Source organism: Stegostoma tigrinum, chromosome 4 (genome assembly GCF_030684315.1).
Source record: "Stegostoma tigrinum isolate sSteTig4 chromosome 4, sSteTig4.hap1, whole genome shotgun sequence".
Taxonomy (NCBI): domain Eukaryota; kingdom Metazoa; phylum Chordata; class Chondrichthyes; order Orectolobiformes; family Stegostomatidae; genus Stegostoma; species Stegostoma tigrinum.
This window is the reverse complement of record NC_081357.1, coordinates 77,070,326-77,089,819: the sequence shown is the minus strand read 5'-3', so window position 1 is coordinate 77,089,819 and position 19,494 is coordinate 77,070,326. Positions and strand designations below refer to the sequence as shown.

At 40.5% G+C, this 19,494-nt stretch overlaps 1 protein-coding gene across 4 annotated transcripts in view; it reads left to right on the top strand.

The window, feature by feature from the left end:
• The first annotated feature begins 4,201 nt into the window (after positions 1 to 4,201).
• The window catches only part of fndc4a (fibronectin type III domain containing 4a), a 236,708-nt gene continuing 221,415 nt past the window's right edge, over positions 4,202 to 19,494 (top strand). For all 4 annotated transcript variants that reach the window (XR_007247574.2, XR_007247575.2, XM_048531147.2 and 1 more), the window contains exon 1: positions 4,202 to 4,776. Coding sequence is in view for 2 of the 4 variants with exons in the window: in XM_048531147.2 (XP_048387104.1) it covers positions 4,701 to 4,776 (76 nt within the window). In the remaining 2 variants the exon portion in view is untranslated. The remainder of the gene's footprint in view (positions 4,777 to 19,494) is intronic.

Below are 19,494 nucleotides of genomic sequence, written 5' to 3'. Positions count from 1 at the left end.
AGATAATGAAAAATACAGGAAATACATGAGATCTAACATAACAGCAGGAAACAGGGGACACAGAAGTCAGATTTTAACTCTGCTAATAGGCCAATGTGCGGCAGCATGCCAAACAATGCTCTTGGTCAAAAGTATAAATTTAACAGCATTTTCTAATTTAACCAGTACAGACGAGATACTTTCAATTTTTTTCCTTTATTTGGTGAGTTTTCTAGAGGTTTTATTCTACTTAGATAGTTTTATCCAAACAGAGTAATCTAATGGCAAAATAAATGTTATATGAATAAACAAAAAAATTGATTTAATTTCTGATTTACTGAATGAAATTGAGTCTGCTATACACTGAAAAAGCTCAATTATCTTTTCCTCTCTCTTCAATATGAGCAAAAACATTTTCTAACATTTGGTCTCAGTGATAACTTAATAATTACATTTAAAATTAATTCTTCTTTGAAGCTACTGTCTGAAACTTTTATAATTTGTATTAGAAAATGCTATGAACAGAATAATAATCATGTGAAGTTTCAATTACCTCTAAAAAAGAACTGGTATTAAGAAGTTGTAAAATGGGAAAAGAGGATTGAGTTTTTAGAGTACACAACTTCAGTCTCACTCAGAATGTAAGAAGTTCAATAATTAAAATGTCTTATAGTGAGTAATAAATGGATCTTACAGTGAGTTATAAATCAGAACGGATAGGAGAAGTAAGAATAGGAGAGCATCTCAATGGTATTGATCACATCATAGTAATTGTCAAAGATTGAGTGTGACATATCCAGCTCAAAGTCTGGTGTAATAAAAAAGTGCAAATTGTTAGGACCTGAGATTGGAACTAAAGAAGGCAAATTGTTAGAAAATATTGGCAATCTAAAAGTTTGAAAAACATTGAGCAATCTTTAAAAGCGTGACCAACTTGTTCAAAAGCAATATGTTCTACTAAAAGCCAAGAACAGATGAACTACTTCTGGTTCACCATTGATGAGTAACGACCAAAAGAAACAGCTAGAAAATTAGATACGAGGTGTTTTTGGAAAGAATGGCAGAGAAGTACAAATACCATCAGAGACAAAGTGAAAGATCAGGCGGCACAGTGGCTCAGTGGTTAGCACTACAGCCTCACAGCACCAGGGACCTGGGTTCGATTCCAGCCTCGGGTGACTGTCTGTGTGGAGTTTGCACATTCTCCCCGTGTCTGCATGGGTTTCCTCCGGGTGCTCCGGTTTCCTCCCACTGTCCAAAGATGTGCAGGCTAGGTGGACCGGCCATGCTAAATTGCTCATAATGTTCCTTGGTATCTGGGTTATAGGGGGATGGGTCTGGTGGGATGCTTCAAGGGGCGGTGTGGACTTGTTGGGCCAAAGGGCCTGTTGCCACACTGTAGGTAATCTAATCACCCATTTGGAAGATGAAATGAAATCAAATTATCAAAGAATATATAAAGAAATAGTTATGTCCCATTAAAGAGACAAACTGTAAAAGAGAAATTAAGGTAGGATGGGGCCACCAAAGTATGAGAAGAAACAATAGAGAAAAGATGGATGTACTGCAACCTGTTTTGCTCCAGTTGTAATGACAGAAAATAATGAAATAATGTAAGGGCAGGGACATATTTTGGTTCCTTCTTATAGTGAAGAAGAATTGGACTTGAAAGTTGTTTCTCTGTCCAAAGATCCTGTCAGACCTGCAGTGTTTCTCCCGTACTGTGTATTTCAGGTTTCCAGCATCCACACAACATTGTTTTTGTTTCAATTCTTTGTATTGTGCATCAACTGTTCATAGGATACTTATCCAAAACCATTAGCAACCACTCTACAAGCTGCACTTTTGCTTCAATAAACATGGTCATGACTTTCCTGCTGCTATGGTGTGGAGGTGCTGGTGCTGGACTAGGATGGACAAGGTCAGAAGTCACACAACACCAGGTCATAGTCCAACAGGTTTATTTGAAAACACAGGCTTTTGGAGTTTCAGTCCTTCTTCAAGTGTTAGTGAGAGAGATAGAAAGCTCCAAGAGCTTGTGTTTTCTAATTTGCTTGCTGCCGCTATTTCATATTTGGATTATATTGAAAGTGACTGCATTAGTTTCTGCCAACTGTGGCTTAATTAGGTCAGTGGAGAATTGAGGAGCTGGGTTTCCACTAACACTTGAGCTGACCTCCAGTTTTATGGATGTTTAACATCCTCAAGAAATAATTTCATGCACTCTTGCTCCACAGTGCTCATCATTACATTGTGTTCAATTGAACAATTCAGTCCTTATATTATGTTGACTTCGAAGACAATTAAAATCTATCAGAGGTAATAGGAACTGCAGATGCTGCAGAATCTGTGATAACAGGGTGTAGACCTGGATGAACACAGCAGGCTAAGCAGCATCTTAGGAAAGCTGATATTTTGGCCCTCGAATCTTCATCAGAAATGAGGCAGGGGAACAGGGTTCTGAAATAAATAGGGAGAGCGGGGAAGATGGATCAAAGATGGATAGCGGAGAAGATAGGTGGAGAGGAGACAGACAAGTCAAAGAGGGATGGAGCCAGTAAAGTTGAGTGTAGGTTGGCAGGTAGGGAGGAGATAGGTCAGCCCAGGGAGGATGGACACGTCAAGGGGGCAGGATGAGGTGAGGAGGTAGGAAATGGGGATGTGGCTTGAGGTGGGAGGAGGGGATAGGTGAGAGGAAGAACAGTTTAGGGATGCGGTAGGGGAAGGAGAGATTTTGAAGCTTATGAAATCTACATTGATACCTTTGGGCTGCAGGGTTCCAAGTGGAATATGAGTTGCTGTTCCTGCAACTTTCGGGTGGTATCGTTGTGGCACTGCAGGAGGCCCAGGATGGACATGTCATCTGAGGAATGGGAGGGTGAGTTGAAATGGTTTGCGACTCGGAGGTGCAGTTGTTTATTGTGAACCGAGCGTAGGTGTTCTGCAAAGTGGTCCCCAAGTCTCTGCTTGGTTTCCCCAGCATAGAGGAGGCCACAATGGGTGCAGTGGATGCAGTATACGACATTAGCAGATATGCAGGTGAACATCTGCTTGATGTGGAAAGTCTTCTTGGGGCCTGGAATGGGGGTGAGGGAGGGGATGTGGGGGCAGGTGAAGCACTTCCTGCGGTTGCAGGGAAAAGTGCCAGGTGTTGTGGGGCAGGAGGTGAGTGTGGAGCAGACAAGGGAGTCATGAAGACAGTGGTCCCTCTGGAAGGCAGACAAGGGTGGGGATGGAAAAATGTCTTGGGTGGTGGGGCCGGGTTGCAGATGGCAGAAGTGTCGGAGGATGATATGATGGATCCAGAGGTTGGTGGGGTGGTACGTGAGGATGAAGGGGATTCTGTTTTGGTTGTTATTGTGGGGACAGGGTGTGAGGGATGAGTTATGGGAAATGTGGGAAACACGGTCGAGGTTGTTCTCGACCACTGCTGGGGGAGGGCGAGGTGTTGCGGTCCTTGAAAAATGAGGACATCGGAAATGTAAGGGAGTGGAATGCCTCATCCTGGGAGCAGATGTGGTGGAGGTGAAGGAATTGGGAATAGGGGATGGCCTTCTTGCAGGAAGGTGGGTGGGAGGAGGTGTATTCTAGGTAGCTGTGGGAGTCAGTGGGCATGAATGGATGTCGGTTTCTAGGTTGTTGCCCGAGCTGGAGACAGAGGTGAGAGAGGTGTTAGGATTATTTGTCTCACTTTTATTTCAAAAATGTTGACATGACTGATGATGCCGTTACATAATTTCACATTGAATCGTTTAAATGACCCATCACTCTTCCTTTCTTTTCACGCGCTAGATTTCATTACAGCGATGCTCCTTGGAATGAGGCTACAGTCTTGCGTTTTTTTTGTGAAAAGTTTTACATAGCAGCCGGATATGGTTGTAAACCTGACAATGAGTGATATCAATGGGAAGTTCATTTTGTGGCGGCAAGTTTAAATGTGTTTAGCCGCGGCTCAACGCCTGTCCTTGCAAGGAAACTTGGCACATGAACTCATGGCTCTGTGGTGCACTGTGCAAACGTTTCCACCCTTTTCCCTTGCGCGCGGCTCATAGGAGTTTCTCTCAGGCTGTGGTGGCGGCAAGCCAAGCCGATACTGTCAGTGACTGTTCACTGGCCGACCTGCGAATGACTCCCCTCTCCACAAACCAATCCCTGCCAGCGACGGGCGGGCTTTCCCCGCCATCAGTCTTCACTCTCCCCCATATTACGGGGAACTTTCAGTTCTGTCAGCAGCCGTTTTTTATCCCCTCCTTTATTATCTCACGTACCCTCTGTTGCTGAGCGTGAAATGATCGTTTTGCCTCATCATTCAGGCGACATTATCCTCACTGATCTTCCAGTGTCTACTCCCACCTTCATGATCCGTCTTCTGCTGAATGATTCCACAGTTTAGGGACGTGTTCTAAATCTGGCACCTTGCAAGCAGCAAAGGGATCTAACCGTGAAAGCTCAGACTTGATCCCGAGGGATTTATTATCTTTTAGTTTCCCCGTGAAACGCTTTCCATTGCAGTGAACTTTCAGCAACAGCTCCAGCCTTCGCCCAAGAACCAATGGCTTGAGACTGAAACACTGTCATTCGGTCCGATGGGAGTCGGGGAGATTAGTATTTTCGGTCTTATCTCTTTCGAAATATCTGTGTAGAGAAGGCGTCAGGATTGTTTTCATGTGTCTTTTACAGCTGCTGGACAGACCGTGTGTGTGTTATCTGGAGCGGACAGCATGGCACGTTTCCACTTGTATTTGAACTCCGCAATGCTGGTGTTAATTACTTGTGATTTCCGCCTAGTGACAGCCAGTAAGTGCATTTTTATTTTGAAATCTTGTTTTTCCTAACCATGGCGCAGATGCCGATTGTAACTTTAAGAAGATTCAAAGAGTCTGAGTCATTGAGGGTGTCCAGTGGGTTCACATCCTCGTCTGATGGTTTTACAGGAAGACCCTGCAGAATTGAGCCAAGAACGGAGCGATGCCAAGTGTTTAGTGGTGTGCTGGATGCCCGCTTAGTTAGTTGGATCTCGGTCGGAGTTCCTAAACACAGCCGCTATATTTTAAGCTTCACGGACATGGCAAAATCCAGGGAGTCTCGGGAATGCGGGGAACAAAGAACAAAGCTACAAAGTGCTAATGTATAAATAGTCACAAGAAATCAGGCTAGAGAAGGTACAGAGATCGGATTTGAGCACATTTGTGAGCGAGCAACCTCTGTGGAAGAGCCCCTGTAACCTTGGGCAAAGGAAGCTGATGCATAAAAACGGCACGAGGCAAAACAATTGAAAAATTATAGTAAGGTGGGACAGTGAGATGGTTGCACTGGAGAAATGGAGCGGGGCTGGAGACTCTATAAAACGCATGTAACAGAAACACCAGTAAAACGAGCATTGCAGGAAACAGGAACGCAAGCGAGGGAAATGGGAAATCTAAAAGCAGGTAGAAACAGTGGAGATGTGTTTTATGAAGAGTAGAAATTTGAGAGTGAATTATTAAAGAGGGGAAAACAACGCGAGGAAACAACTTGAGAAAGTGACTACAATTAATGAGAGCAAAACGAAAAAAGCAGTCAGAATGAAAGGGAATACGTGATAGTAACACTGGTAAGGAACAGAGAGAGAGATATCCAGTTGTAAATCTCAAGGCTGCTGTTTGGGGTCTGAAATACATGACAGAATACCAAAATGAAATAAATATTTGGCGAAAGATTGTTTTAGGATTGTGTTCCCGGTTTAATCATGTGTAGCGTACTCACCGTCATCATAAGTTGCGGATAGTCGCTATTTATAAACAGAAGCAATACCTACAGCACAGCACTGACTTATTCATTTTGGCAACTGCCCGAAATGATCGATTTGTCGTCCGCAGTGAAGCGTGTGTTTTTCGATCTGTGATAATATATGCAAATTTGTGATTGAAAGTGTGTGAAGAATGTCGGAGTTGGCCTGACAATGAGAATTAGAGTGACTGTCATTTCAGTCAAGCACTTTAGCAGCAAACCTGAGCGGTGACATTGTTCAATGTAAAGTCTTCGTCATGTTGTGATGGAAGTTGTGAATGTTGTTTGTGCAAAAATGCGTCAATTTAAATATTTATGAGAGGTAAAGCATGGTTTCATCCACATGTTTCCCGACCCCACCATCACCCACAGGCCTTAGAAGCAGAGGAATGCGAGGAGAGAATTCACTCAGAACAGGGAAGCTGAGGCAATCTTTGCTGGTAAGGGCCGGGTAGCAGGTTCATTCCAAGGTCGAGAGAGAGAGCATCAGTCAACCCTTTCTTCAAGAATGTGATGTGGACAGATATCAACGAGGAATTAGAAACAACATGAGATAGGGGGGAGAATACAAATACATGTTTGAAGTGCATCAGTTAATCATGTTTCAACAAATTATGGTAATTATCAAGTATAAATATCCAGTATATATTAATTATTTCAGTCTTCTCTTGTTGGGTAGCGAAAAATGGTTTGCATTTTATTATAAGAAGCAATGCAGCAACTTGTATCAGAGATACGGCTGTAGACACATTAATATATCTTCATGCACAACAACCTGTGGCATATCTATTTCGAAGTGCCAGGAAACAGAAGTACACAGAGTTCAGGGAGCCAGTACTCAGCAACTTAACCTCATACCCTTGCTACAATATCCTCACTGTTCTTTCATCTTTTAGTCATTTGTACCAAAAACAGCTACTGATTCATCAGCGCGACGTTCATCCAATGTTTCATAAATAAATGTTAGTATCAGTCAGAGTTTAGGAGTAAATATAATCCCATGTTTACCTGTAATCGGGTTGTTTTGGCAGCATCTTTATTCAGGGTTGGAACATACAGATGTTGTTAAAATGTGCAAATAATACAAATCCAAGACAAGCATGAAGCGGGTTCCATGTGTGGTATTAGGTCAAAACACGAGAAAAAACTCTCCAGCAGACGCTACAAATATGACTAGTTGTCTCAATTGATAAATGTTATCAGCAATTAAACTAACTGTGAAGTACATTCAGAATGTTTTCGTACAGTGGACTTATTATTCTATCTCACTCTATCTAGTGTTACTGAATGAAGCAATGAATCCGATCCGATCTTCGCACTGAAGCTTGGTCCGGGTGTTCTGTTTCCTAGCACGCACATAACTTCCTCAGTATCTGCTGCATGTGCAGGGATTTAGAAATTAAAGTACACTTAAAATTGGTCAGGGCCTTATCACAGAGAATACTGTTCATAGTAAACCGAGAGGCAAACAGGCTTGGCTCAAAGTAGTACCTATTTGCTATGTTTTAGAAGCTGCCATTTTCTTCACACCGTCCTGTCATTCAAGGCAAGAGAAACTATTTTGGCACTTTTATTAACACCGGGGAAATAAAATATGCCAGTTGTAGGGTTAATAATACTAGAATTATAAATAATGTTTTACAAAAGTTAGAATACCGTCAAGTTTGATCATGAAAACATTCCTACGATCAGCATTTGATAAGCTTTATTAGAAACTAATCCATCTAATGAAAACGTACAATCCTCATTGCACACCCAGCAAGTGACAAATCAAATCCGTTAGTTCTAAATGATACAATAGCGAGCTTTTTTCCCGTGTTAATTACAAAACCATAGTCACAAATTGGTATCCTGCTACTTCAAGGTTCCGCAGTCATCCACAAAAGGCCCTCCAGTAGTGAATTTAGAAAGGATTAGAGGCTATTGGATCAAGCCCACGTCACTTTATTCAGCCTTACCAACTGTCTTTATTTCATTCAAGTATTAGTCCTTCTCATTTTTTGTTTCTTTACTCGGTTAGATTCTAGTACCAGGCAGCAGTTGGGATACCTGGGAATCCTCTTTCATCGCCAGGCAATTACGGAGCTCGCCGACAGTATACGAAATGTAATTTTGCAGTTCTCAGAAATTGATCCTGTGCCAAATCAAATCTTTAGAAGCCAAGAGTGAATTTATGTTTGTTAATGGACGACCTCTCAGTAGGAATTGTGCAGTCAAAATAAAATGCGACTTCACACACAGACGTAAGCCTCCTACACTCCGCTTCTACCCTGCTTCCTCCTTATCCCTCTATGACTACAAAACGCTTGCCCCACTGGACTTTGAGCACTTCTTTACCGCCCATCTGTCATTAGAACGTATTTGTTTTCAATTTTCAACTTACCATGAATATGCTACACCAGCGATACCATAGCTTGTAAAACACTAAACATGAAATCAATTCCGAAAACCCATAGTGACGGGGGACTTTTAAAATATATTTTCCTTCGGTGTGGCTTGTGTGGAGAACCGCGTCGCTGGTTGCTGTTCACATAGCGCCGAGATTTACTGTTTCTGCTTCTTTGAATACGGCTACATGTGCTACAGTTTTCAACGTTGCACTGATCAGTTTTGCCAAAGCTTGGTCATTCGAGTGGGATTCTGTTGAGTACCCTGTACGCATTCGGTGCCAGTGCTTGTGGCACCAGTTCCCATGAATGCCGTGTATTCTAGGCGGTATAAGCTCTGGGCTTGTGAGTTGGAAATTAATTTACTGCAGTCTGCATGCTGTACCGATCCGTACGTGTCATCCACACACCACGAAAAGGAAGAAATGTCACGTATCGGGTGTGTTCTGAATCGTAACATTGTGTTAAGATCCATCTTGTAACTAGTGAGGATCAAGACCCTTTACTATCTTACGAATAGGGTCGTATAAATATGTTTTTTTTAATTTAAAAATTGACATCATGTCACGTCTGTTCTATCTCCAATGTCAATTAGGCTAGAATGCTATTTCAATACATTTTGCAAGCATTGCTGTGTTCATTAAGTGTGAGGATGTCCGCTCTGTAGCATTGGATAGTTTTTTCATTTCCTCCATCAAGTATTCCACGACAAGTAAAGCTGCCTCCGCTCCAACTGCCCGCCCCCACACCCCCACATCCCCCCCGTCATTCACATCTCCAAAAGAGCCTCAATCTTAACCTTAGTGGAGCACTCCTTGTTACTTCAGTGTGTCATTTTTTATACTATCACTTTCTATACAGGGCAGAAATACTGTAAGAGGATGGAATTCTGAATTATAACAAAGGAGCTTGAAATATTCATGCAGCATTTGTGGAGAGAAAAACAACGTTAACATTTCAAGTCAGTGACCTTTTGTCACAATAGGAAAAGGTTACAAATGTTCCAGATTTCAAATAAATGGAGAGGCAGGTGGAGCAAGATGCAAAGCAGAATGCGTGATGGTACCAGGCAAAAGGGGATAGTAATGAGCCAAGTCAGACACAAAAGGTGGGTCTAAGTATGCTATCATTTTTTTGATAGTGAATCACAGAATCTGAATTTCCAATGAACAAAGGTAAAATAACCACTTTTAACCTCAACATTTGTCCATAGAAACTCCTTTTGGCACTCTCACCTCGTGTCTTACCAATTACCAACACATTAGGTTCTCAGCTGTCAACGATTCTATGAAATGGAACAAAATCCGCAAATGGTGAAAACATTCAGTTCTTGGCAACTGCAAAATAATTAGCAGTTCCAGTTGTCTGAAAACTCCTTCTGAGCCTGAAGTTTGTAAAGTGATCATTTCTTATGTTCTACCTGAGCAAAATGTGGAAAGATGTGGGGCAACATGGTGGTTCAGTGATTAGCCTCACAGCATCAGGGACCTGTGTTCAATCCCAGCCTCAGGCGACTGTCTGTGTGGAGTTTGCACATTCTCCCCTTGTCTGTGTAGGTTTCCTTCAGGTGCTCAAGTTTCCTCCCATAGTCCAAAGCTGTGAAGGTTAGGGAGACTGGCCATGCTAAATTGCCCATAGTGTCCAGGGTTGTGTTGGTTAAGTAGATTAGACATGGGTAATACAGGGATAGGTTAGCAGGGTGAGACTGTGTGGGATACTCTTCGGATAGTTGGTGTGGACTTGTTGGGCTGAATGGCCTGTTTCCACACTATAGGAATTCTATGATTCTACTTTCTTGAGGGAGATGTGTATGATGGGTGTAACACTGTAGGACTGAAGTGAGGCCTATTTAAATTCCAGCAGGTATATTTATGGTCCTAAAATTAGTTGGAAAAATATATTTTCAGTCCATCAGTCTACGTTTGATTGGTATCGAAGCTATAAGGTAAAAAGTTTATATATTAACCTGCTGCTTATCCAGGGAGCTCGTCGCAATGTGGATTAAGTAAAGACTATTCCTCCAGTTCAGTTGACTTCTATTATGCGAAGTGCACAATCTGCTTTAACTTCCTTTCATTTGCACATGTATACTTTGAACATTTTACAACGTGGAGTCATATTTCAGCTCTGTAGATTTTCCTGATATCCTGAGTGGTTCTCTTTGTTCTATTCTGAAACTTCTGAAACAAATATAAAATTCTTGTAAATCTAAGTTACCAAAACAGCTGTTAGTACATGTGTTGCAAACATTATAATTTGGCATTATCGCATTTTAATGTTATTTTTATTCTTATTTTGCTTCTAATTACGTTACAATGTTAGCAGAATTCTCTTCTCAGAATGTGGTAAGAGTTTGGGACATTGAATGTATTAAAGGGGAGTTTGAAAGATTTTTGATAGAAAAGGGAATCAAGGGTTGCTTGAAGCAAACAAACTGGAACTGAGACAACAACCAGATCATATGATCTTAATGAATGGGAGAGCAGACTCAAAAGGTAAAACTGGCCAAATCTTGCTCCCATGTCCTAGAACTGGAATCTCAATTGCTTCACGTCTTTACTTTATGTTTTTGGAAAGGAAGGTGCATATGTTTCTTTACCCTTCAGTATGTGATCAATTTGAATGACTAGTAGAAAACTTTGTGCTTTTAAATATTCTGGATTATGTATTCATGCATTCATCCCAAAAGTCTAATGCCATGCCACTCACTCAGAACTCACACAAAAACACAAACAAAAGAAATACACTGATGTAGAATAGTGCACTGTCACAAGTTATAAGCAAATAATCGTTTGTATTACCATGTTGGGTTTCTCTGGGAAGAAAGCATATGTTGTTGACACAGTAAAGGAAATGTCTCACTGCTGAAGCGTTGTCTGGATGGCTCCAGTAGTTGCAGTCATATAATAATGTGATGCCTGAAGCAAGCGGGTGATGTACTGTCTGCCATTGATCACCATTCGGCTGGCAATGTCCAGTTGAAGGGTTTCACAAAAGTGTTGCGACTGATACTGTTGAGATTGAAAGCCCAGGATGCGATTTAAAAAAAACAGTTTTAAAGGACACAGGTGGAAATGATAAGTGAATGGCAGAACCCTCAGAAGTATTGATATGCAGAGGGATCTGGGTGTGCAGGTCCACAAATCACTGATGGTGACTCCACAAGTAGATATGGTAGTTAAAAAAGGCCTGTGCATGCTTGCCTTCATTGGAAGGGGCACTGAGTACAAGTATAGACAAGTTATGCTGCAGCTTTATAAAACATTAGTTAGGCCACACTTGGAATATTACACACAGTTCCAGTCACCACATGACCAGAAGGATGTGGATGCTTTGGAGAGAGTACAGAAAAGGTTTACCAAGTTGTTGCCTGGTATGGGGGATTTTAGCTATGAAGAAAGGTTGGATATACTGGGTTTGTTTTCACTGGAATGCAGGAGTTTGGGGGCAACCCAAAAATAGTTTATAAGATTGTGAATGGCATGGATAAAGTGAAAAGGATGAGGCTTTTTCCCAGATCGGAGGAGTCAATCACATGGGGACACAGGTTCAAGGTGGGAGGGGGGAATTTTAAAAGAAATGTTCAAGGCAGGTTTATCACACAAAAGGTGGTGAGTACCTGGAGCGTGATGCCGAGGAGGTAGTGGAAGCAGACACAATAGCAGCATTCAAGAAGCACTTGGATGAATACATGAATAGGAAGGGAATAGAGGGATATGGGTCCTGTAAGTGAAGACAGTTTTAGTATGGAAGGGCAAAATGTGCCAGTACAGGCTTGGCGAGCCGAAGAGCCTGTTCTTGTGCTGTATTGTTCTTTGTTCTCTTCTTTTTTTCTTAAAGGAATTTGATAAAAACTTCAAAGGAAAACAAATTGCAGGGCTCTGGGGAATGGTACTATTGGATAACAGCCGCACTAATAGCTGGCACAAACACAACAATGAAATAGCCTTCTTTGGAGCTGTATGATTCCATATCAAAAAATCTAATGGATACTGAGAAATTTCCAATGTAATTCTAGTCAAAATCAACATCTTGTATTCATAATTCAAATAGTCTGATTGATACAGCAAGAAACAACTTTCAGCCGCATTGTGCTGCTGGAAATTCTCCTCATTTATTGTCTGAAATGTCTATCTGCGTCCTTCAAAACTTTTTTTAAAATCACATCCTGGGCTTTTGATCTCAACAGTATCAGTCGCAACACTTTTGTGAAACCCTTCAACTGGACATTTCCAGCCGAATGGTGATCAATGGCAGACAGTACATCACCCGCTTGCTTCAGGCATCATATTATTATATGACTGTTTTAAAAATGTGTTGTTGTGATATAGAATTTATTTCACATTTAATGGTATCTTTCTCTTACTATTACTGAGGTGATGCATTTCAGCGTTGGGTGTAGCGATGCACACAGTGTTGATAAGAGCAAAGTTCCAGGATTTTAACTCAGTGACACTAAAGGAACAGGGATATGTTGTGGTTGGTTGGCTCACTGAGCTGGTTAATTACCCTGCTGGGTAACATCATCAGTGCATTCTCCGTTGAAGCGCTGTTGGGTTTTCCTGCCTGTAATTTAAATTCTGGCCTCTGTTGAGCTGGATTACCTCACTTCTGGTTTTCCTTCGCAATGGAGTGTTTATGGGGTCTAGCTCTACATGCTTATTGATAGCTTTCTTTGTGGAGCACCAGGGTTCTAGAAATTCCCATGCTTGCCTCTGGTACTCCACTAAGAAAGCCATCAATAAACACATTGAGTTAGACCCCGTATATACTCCACTGCAAAGGAAAACCAAAAACGAGGTAATCCAGTTCAATGGACACCAGGGTTTAAATTGCAGGCAGGAAAACATAACAGCACTTCAACAGAGGCTGCACTGATGATCTTATCCAGCAAGGTAATGAAACATCCACGGAGCAACAGACCAGCCTGGTGAGCCAACCAAACACAACATCCACAACCCGAGATACAAATCAATTCTAAAAACCTTAGACAGCAGTGATATAGTGGCTTGGATGGAAACTTGTAAATGGTGGTGTTCCCATGCATCTAATGACCTTGCCTTTCTTGATGATAGTGATCATGGGTTTGGAAGCTGTCTTTGAAGGATCATCTGTGAGCCACTGAATCTTGTAGCTAGCACACATTTCCCAATTGTGTGCTGGGGTGACAAGAGTGAATGTTGAAGGTTGATTTTGATGGAGTGCTAATCAAGTGGGTTGCTTTGTCCTTTATGATGTCAAAATTCTTGAGTGCTATTGGAATTGTACTCACCTAGGCGAATGGAGAATATTCTATCACACCTCTGACTGATGGACAGGTATTTGTGAGATAGAAAGTGAGTTACTCACCACAGGATTCCTAGCTTTTGACTGCTTCTCAAGCCATGGTATTTATTTGGATGGGCCAGTTAAATATATGGTCAACTGCAAACCTTGCATATTGATAGTGGAAAATTCAGTGATGATCATGCCGTAGAGTATTAAGGGATGTGGGTTAAAGAGAGTAGAAGCCCCCAAACTGGAGGTTAAAATCTTCATTTGACTCAATGAGCCTAGTAATGAAAGATGACCAAAGTTCCAGCTGTTTACCCATGAAATCATTCCCCCTATCTCTTACCACAATGGTCACTGCTTTTACCTCAGTAGCAGTAGTACAGAGACAAGGACAGATAGGAATAATCCATTACCTGATCATGTGTATGCAGCAGCTTAGACAAAAGACATCGTTGGTAGTGAGAATGTAGTAGAATCTCATCAATCGTAAAAGTGGAGGATTGAGCAAAAATTATTTTTGCCCAGCTTCCTCCAATCTCCGCTCTGGATAGTAGTTTGGAGGAAGATCTCTTGTGAGGGAAGGTGCATGCTTTATATACGTGTATTATCATAATTTAAGTTTGGATTTTTGAATTTGACTAGTGGCTGAAGAAGTATCACTTGTTGTGGACCAGTCCAGATCCCTCAAAATATTTTAAGAAGTTAGCATAGACCCTAGCCTTTCCTTATGCTAAAGGTAGATGTGAAGTGCATGTCCCAGAAGAGATGTGACTGGTCAAACAACTTGATGTTAAGCAAAACACAATTTATTTAAATACTATCAGAGATAATGGGAACTGCAGATGCTAGAGATTCCAAGATAATAAAATGTGAGGCTGGATGAACACAGCAGGCCAAGCAGCATCTCAGGAGCAGTGAGATGCTGCTTGGCCTGCTGTGTTCATCCAGCCTCACATTTTATTATTTAAGTACTATACTTAAAATACAAACAAAAAGAAAGAGGAATTTAGAATTACTCAACGACTGGAAAACGTAACTGAATAATAGATATAGAACCCATTACTAATTAACTGTTCCAATATAGTAACATTCCATAAACACACCTCTTAACAAAATGGTGAACTCGGACAGATTTTTACATGCAGTTCTCCAATCCAGGAGGAAACAACTTCAAGAGAGATTTCGGAGAAAGTCGCAACTAGGAATCATTCACTAAAGCTATCAACTCTTCTGGGATCCCAAACAGTTTCTGACTGCTAAAGCTTAAAACAAATCTAGGAAGTCTGGTCTGTGAGAACTGGCTACTGCCATTCAAGATGCTTCCATTGTTCTAACATTAAAAAAAATCCTTAAGGCCTCCTAAATTGTTTACTTAGGCCTTTTCTAGTAGCCTCTCCCTTTCCAACCTCTCTTCAAAAAAATCCCAGGACAAAATGACCATTTTAAAGTGATAGCATTATCACACACTGGACTTGAAAAGTTAACTTTGTTTTCACTCTACAGATGCCACTAGACCTGATGAGTTTCCCTAACAATTTCTGTTTTTGTTCATGCGAAAAAGTCTTCTTGGCAGTAATGGGGTTTAGTTTAAATTGGGAGGAGATTACCTGCACACAATGTAAATAGCTGTACATTTGGCTTCAGTTTGGAAAATCAAGGATTTTTGTGTTTTCTTTTGATTAGAGGAAACAACCATAGCTTGACAAAATGCTTCTGGGTTCAGCTGGGGACCTCTGCAGGTTTTCCAGCTGAAGTTGGATATGTAAAGTAGTTGCTCTTGAGAAACAAAGATGATACTTTAGAATTGTGAAAATAGCGTAAGGAATTTTGTAGAAATTTTTAACCAAATTTTTAACTTGGTTAAAGCTGAAAACACTTCAAAGTAAGAAGATTTCAGCTCAGTTGTATGAAGAGGCTTTCAGGTTTCAAGATTGGGAGTTGCAACCACAGTTAAATTAAAACTTCTTGGCATCATAGCGAAGGGAATATTCTTTTGTGTAAGTACTATATGGGGTACTTTAGAGATTATATTTTTAGCATGTATTTTAAAAAAAAATAACATTATACGTAAAATAGTTTTGTTTATCCCATTTTATCCTAATTTATTTTGTGTAATGTGTAATATTCACACAGTTCATTAAAATTTCCTTAAAGTGTTCAGTAAAAACAAAAAAAAAGCGATTATTTATAAAGCCGGATTTTAGTCTGGGATCTCATTTGTCAGGCAATAACATCAGCTGGGATTGTAACACCTGCATATAATCTCCTTTTACCTGCATCAAAACATCACCCATTGAGGTTTGAGGTAAGTCTTGCTGATTGTATTCTCAGCTCAGGACCTTTTCCATTTGAAGCATAATATCAGGTGTTTGTGTCTGAAGGTAAAACAAAATTTTGTATTCATTAATTGGTGAAGAAGGAGATCAGAAGCCAATCCTTGTTCAATTTTAGATGTATTCACAAAGTGAGGCATTACAAATGTATAACTCCTCATTCAACAAACCACCATCAGTGTCAAAAAGTATTGCTGCTTTTTTTCTAAAATCAACCTGTTTGATCACGCTATGATGTACCTCCCAGGGCAAATGGGACTTAAACCCAGATTGCCAGGTCCAAAGGCACCATATCGCTTTATATGTGCATGTCGTTTCCAAAGAACGTACACCAACCTTCTGGCATTTAACTTTAATATATATAATTAAACAAATTCCTTTCCTACCCATTGCAAAAATAACATAAAAATAATATTCATGAACATTATTTCAAAAAACATAGCTTTTGATTTCCTGTATAAAGTACTTCACTGCAAGACGCCACGCCCCTCTTCTGGGACCTCTACTCTAAGAATATTTTGGGACAAGCACTCATTTTCATGAAGCAGTCAGGTACTTGATGACTTACATCAAACTATTTAATCTCAGAGATTTAATTTTATCCCACAAATACGAGTAAGGATGTTCCTTAATCTTTTATTCATTTAGGCTTTTTATTGAATTAACATTATCTCACTTGAAATGATTGTCTATGTAACATTCAATGCACAAACTCTTTTGTGTAGAATTGCCCCTGAAATGTCTGACAAATGGAATCCCATATCCTTTGCTCGCAAAACAGCCAGTGCTCTGAAGCTGAAGTACATTAGACAATGTTTTTTATTTACTAATTTTTCCAGCCTAACTATCAACATTTCCCATTTTTATCCACAAGAAGCATTGCGAATTCCACTGCATTTGAATACACATCAGGAAGATTGGCATGCAAAGCACCACTAAAAGGCAGTATTTCTTGTAATTTTTTGGCCATCTCAGGACAGAAGCTGTAGTATACCTTTCTTCAACTTTATTTTTTTCTTTTTTTTATTTCTTTAAAACATTCTTGACTTTTGGGTATTTCATTGCATTACATACTTCAAAACTAGCATCTGGCCATAACTGAGTAAATAATTAATTAAACAAAACAAATTAAGCTTGCAAAAGTATGATTTCTTCTTTGGATGTAATGCCATCTTTCTGTGATGACCTTGAACAAATACTGGGTTGGGAGTGCTATTTTATAAATAGCACTGTTGAATCAAGTAACTTCAGGCCTTTTCTGCTCAATGTCTCAGCCAATATACTTAAAGACTCTAGGGCCTGACTTCCAATCTTTAATTCCACTTTATGCTTATTAAGAAGATATTTCTCAACTTTCACAGTACTATCCCTGTGAGAAATAACCAACACATATCATGAGGGTGGCAGCAAGTTTCCCTTAATATGAATAAAACATTATGCTTTTTCAGTTGAACACAACCTACTTTCAGCAAAATGGATTTCACTTAAAATACACCTCATGACTAGATTATAATCTTATTTGCTTAGCTTCCATGGTTGACCTGTCGTATTGCTTGCCTCTGAAGGCTGTCTGAGAAACACTTCTGTCTGAAACATTCCACTTTGTAGGAATGTGGTTTGTATGTCAATTGATCTATAGTCCCACAAATATTTGACCAAAAGACTAAAAAAACTGAGGATTACTTTTCTTGCTGTGGGAAATTCCATTCTAATGTTAATTTTGTTAAGTCAGTCTTTAAAACTCTAAGCAGCTAGCCAGCTTGTATGTGATAATTTTCTAATGCAAGAGTCACTCTCAGATCCACTACTGAATCTCACACTGTGCTTTCTCACTTTCTATTCTTCTTCTACCCTATTTTGCCAATCCATGGACTTCACTGCTTGGCCATCATCTTGAACAAGTAGCAACCATTAAGGATGCCAATAATTTTTTTATGGTGCATTCAATTAGTGTTGTAGGGCACTGAGTGAACATTGTAACCATTAGGGAACAGGCAGTTCTAAGGGTTGCTGCATTAGACAATCAAATTGGTAATTTCAATTCTGCCAGGTGATGTGTGGGGCTTACAGTGATAGAATCACTGAGACAAAGTGCAAAAACAGACCCTTTAGTCCAACTCATCCACGCCAACCAGATATCCTCAATAAATCTAGTCACATTTGCTAATATTTGGTCCATATCCCTCTAAACCCTTGCTATTCATGTACCCATCCAGATGTCTTTTAAATGTTGTAATTGTACCAGACTCCACAACTTCCTCTGCCAGTTCAATCCATACATGCACCATTCTTTGTGTGAAAAAAATCACCCCTTAGGTCCCTTTCAAATCTTTCTGCTTCACCTTAAACCTATACCTTTTAGTTTTGGATTCCTCTTCCCTGGGTAAAAGACCTTGACTATTCACGCTATCCATGCCTGTCATGTTTGAGTATCCATTGTATCGAATACTTGGTAGAGGTATTCTTCTTCATTTTGCCATAGTTCTGAGTTGCTGCAATGTATTGTGGTCTCTACCCAGGGTACGGGAGTCCAAAACTAAGTCTTTAGAGACAACGGATACCCAAATAGCTGGGCCCAACAATACCTGTCACACAAATAACAGGAGGATAGCATACGCCCCCACATGAAGAAGGGTCTAGGTCCGAAACATCAGCCTGCTTGCTCCTCTGATGCTGCTTTGCCTGCTGTGTTCATCAGCTATGCACCTTGTTATCACAAACCAGAAACAAGCATGGGAATTTCGAAAGACCTGGTCCTCCACCAAAAAGGCCATCAATAAACATATAGAATTAGACCTCATATACCGCCATCGCCAAGAAAAACTGGAAATAAGGTAATCAACTCCAGTAGACCCCAGAGTTTAAATAACAAGCGGGAAAACACAACACTTTATCAGAGGCTACACTGTTGATGTTACCCAGCAGGGTATAAAATGTCAGTAAACCAACAAACCAGCTTGGCAAGAAAACCAACCGCAACATCCATAGCTCAAGCTACAAATCGAGTCTAGAACCTGAGGCTTTAGTATTGTTATCCCCCTTCATGCCAAACTTCATCAAATGTCAAGGGCAGAAACTCTTGGCTTGTTGCAACCTTTTAAATAGGCTATTCAAAATAGTTGAAGACTCACTGAAGAATAGGTCACAGTCAATTCGAGAGGAAGACAGATAAAGACAGAAGCAGTCTCTATGCAGAAACCTGCTGCTGAGCTGTGTTGCTGAGGAGGTGACTTAAGGCTTGGCTCTATGCAATCAGAACACATGAAGAAGTTCTACGAGTCAGAAGGCCCTAGTTAGTAGGTATTTGTGCTGGAGTTAAGTTTCAAGTAAAAATTTGGGACCTGTGGGGCACCATGAATAGTTCAGTGCTCCTATGAGTAAAGATGAAAGAAACCCACAAACATTACTTGTTTGGTGCAGTTCGGCAAGATTACGGCTCAGGGAAAAAAAATCAGAGGTAATGCTTGTTTGGTGAAGCTCACTCCTTATGAAAAATCTGGAATTATGCTGTGAGTAAGTGGTTTCCAGCATCCACGTAAGCTTGGCCTTAGGAGAGGAAGGTAGACCATCAGAATATAAGCAATTGTTGTGGTAATCTATAATGGACTGGCTCCTAAGGAGGTTTCAGGGCCAGACCATCAAAAGTGAAATATTTGAATCCCTTGTATAGTATTTATGAGATTCAATGACCCATAGTGTCACCAATATCTTAGGGTTGGAACAGAAGGGTTGCTGAAAAATCAGTAGGGTTG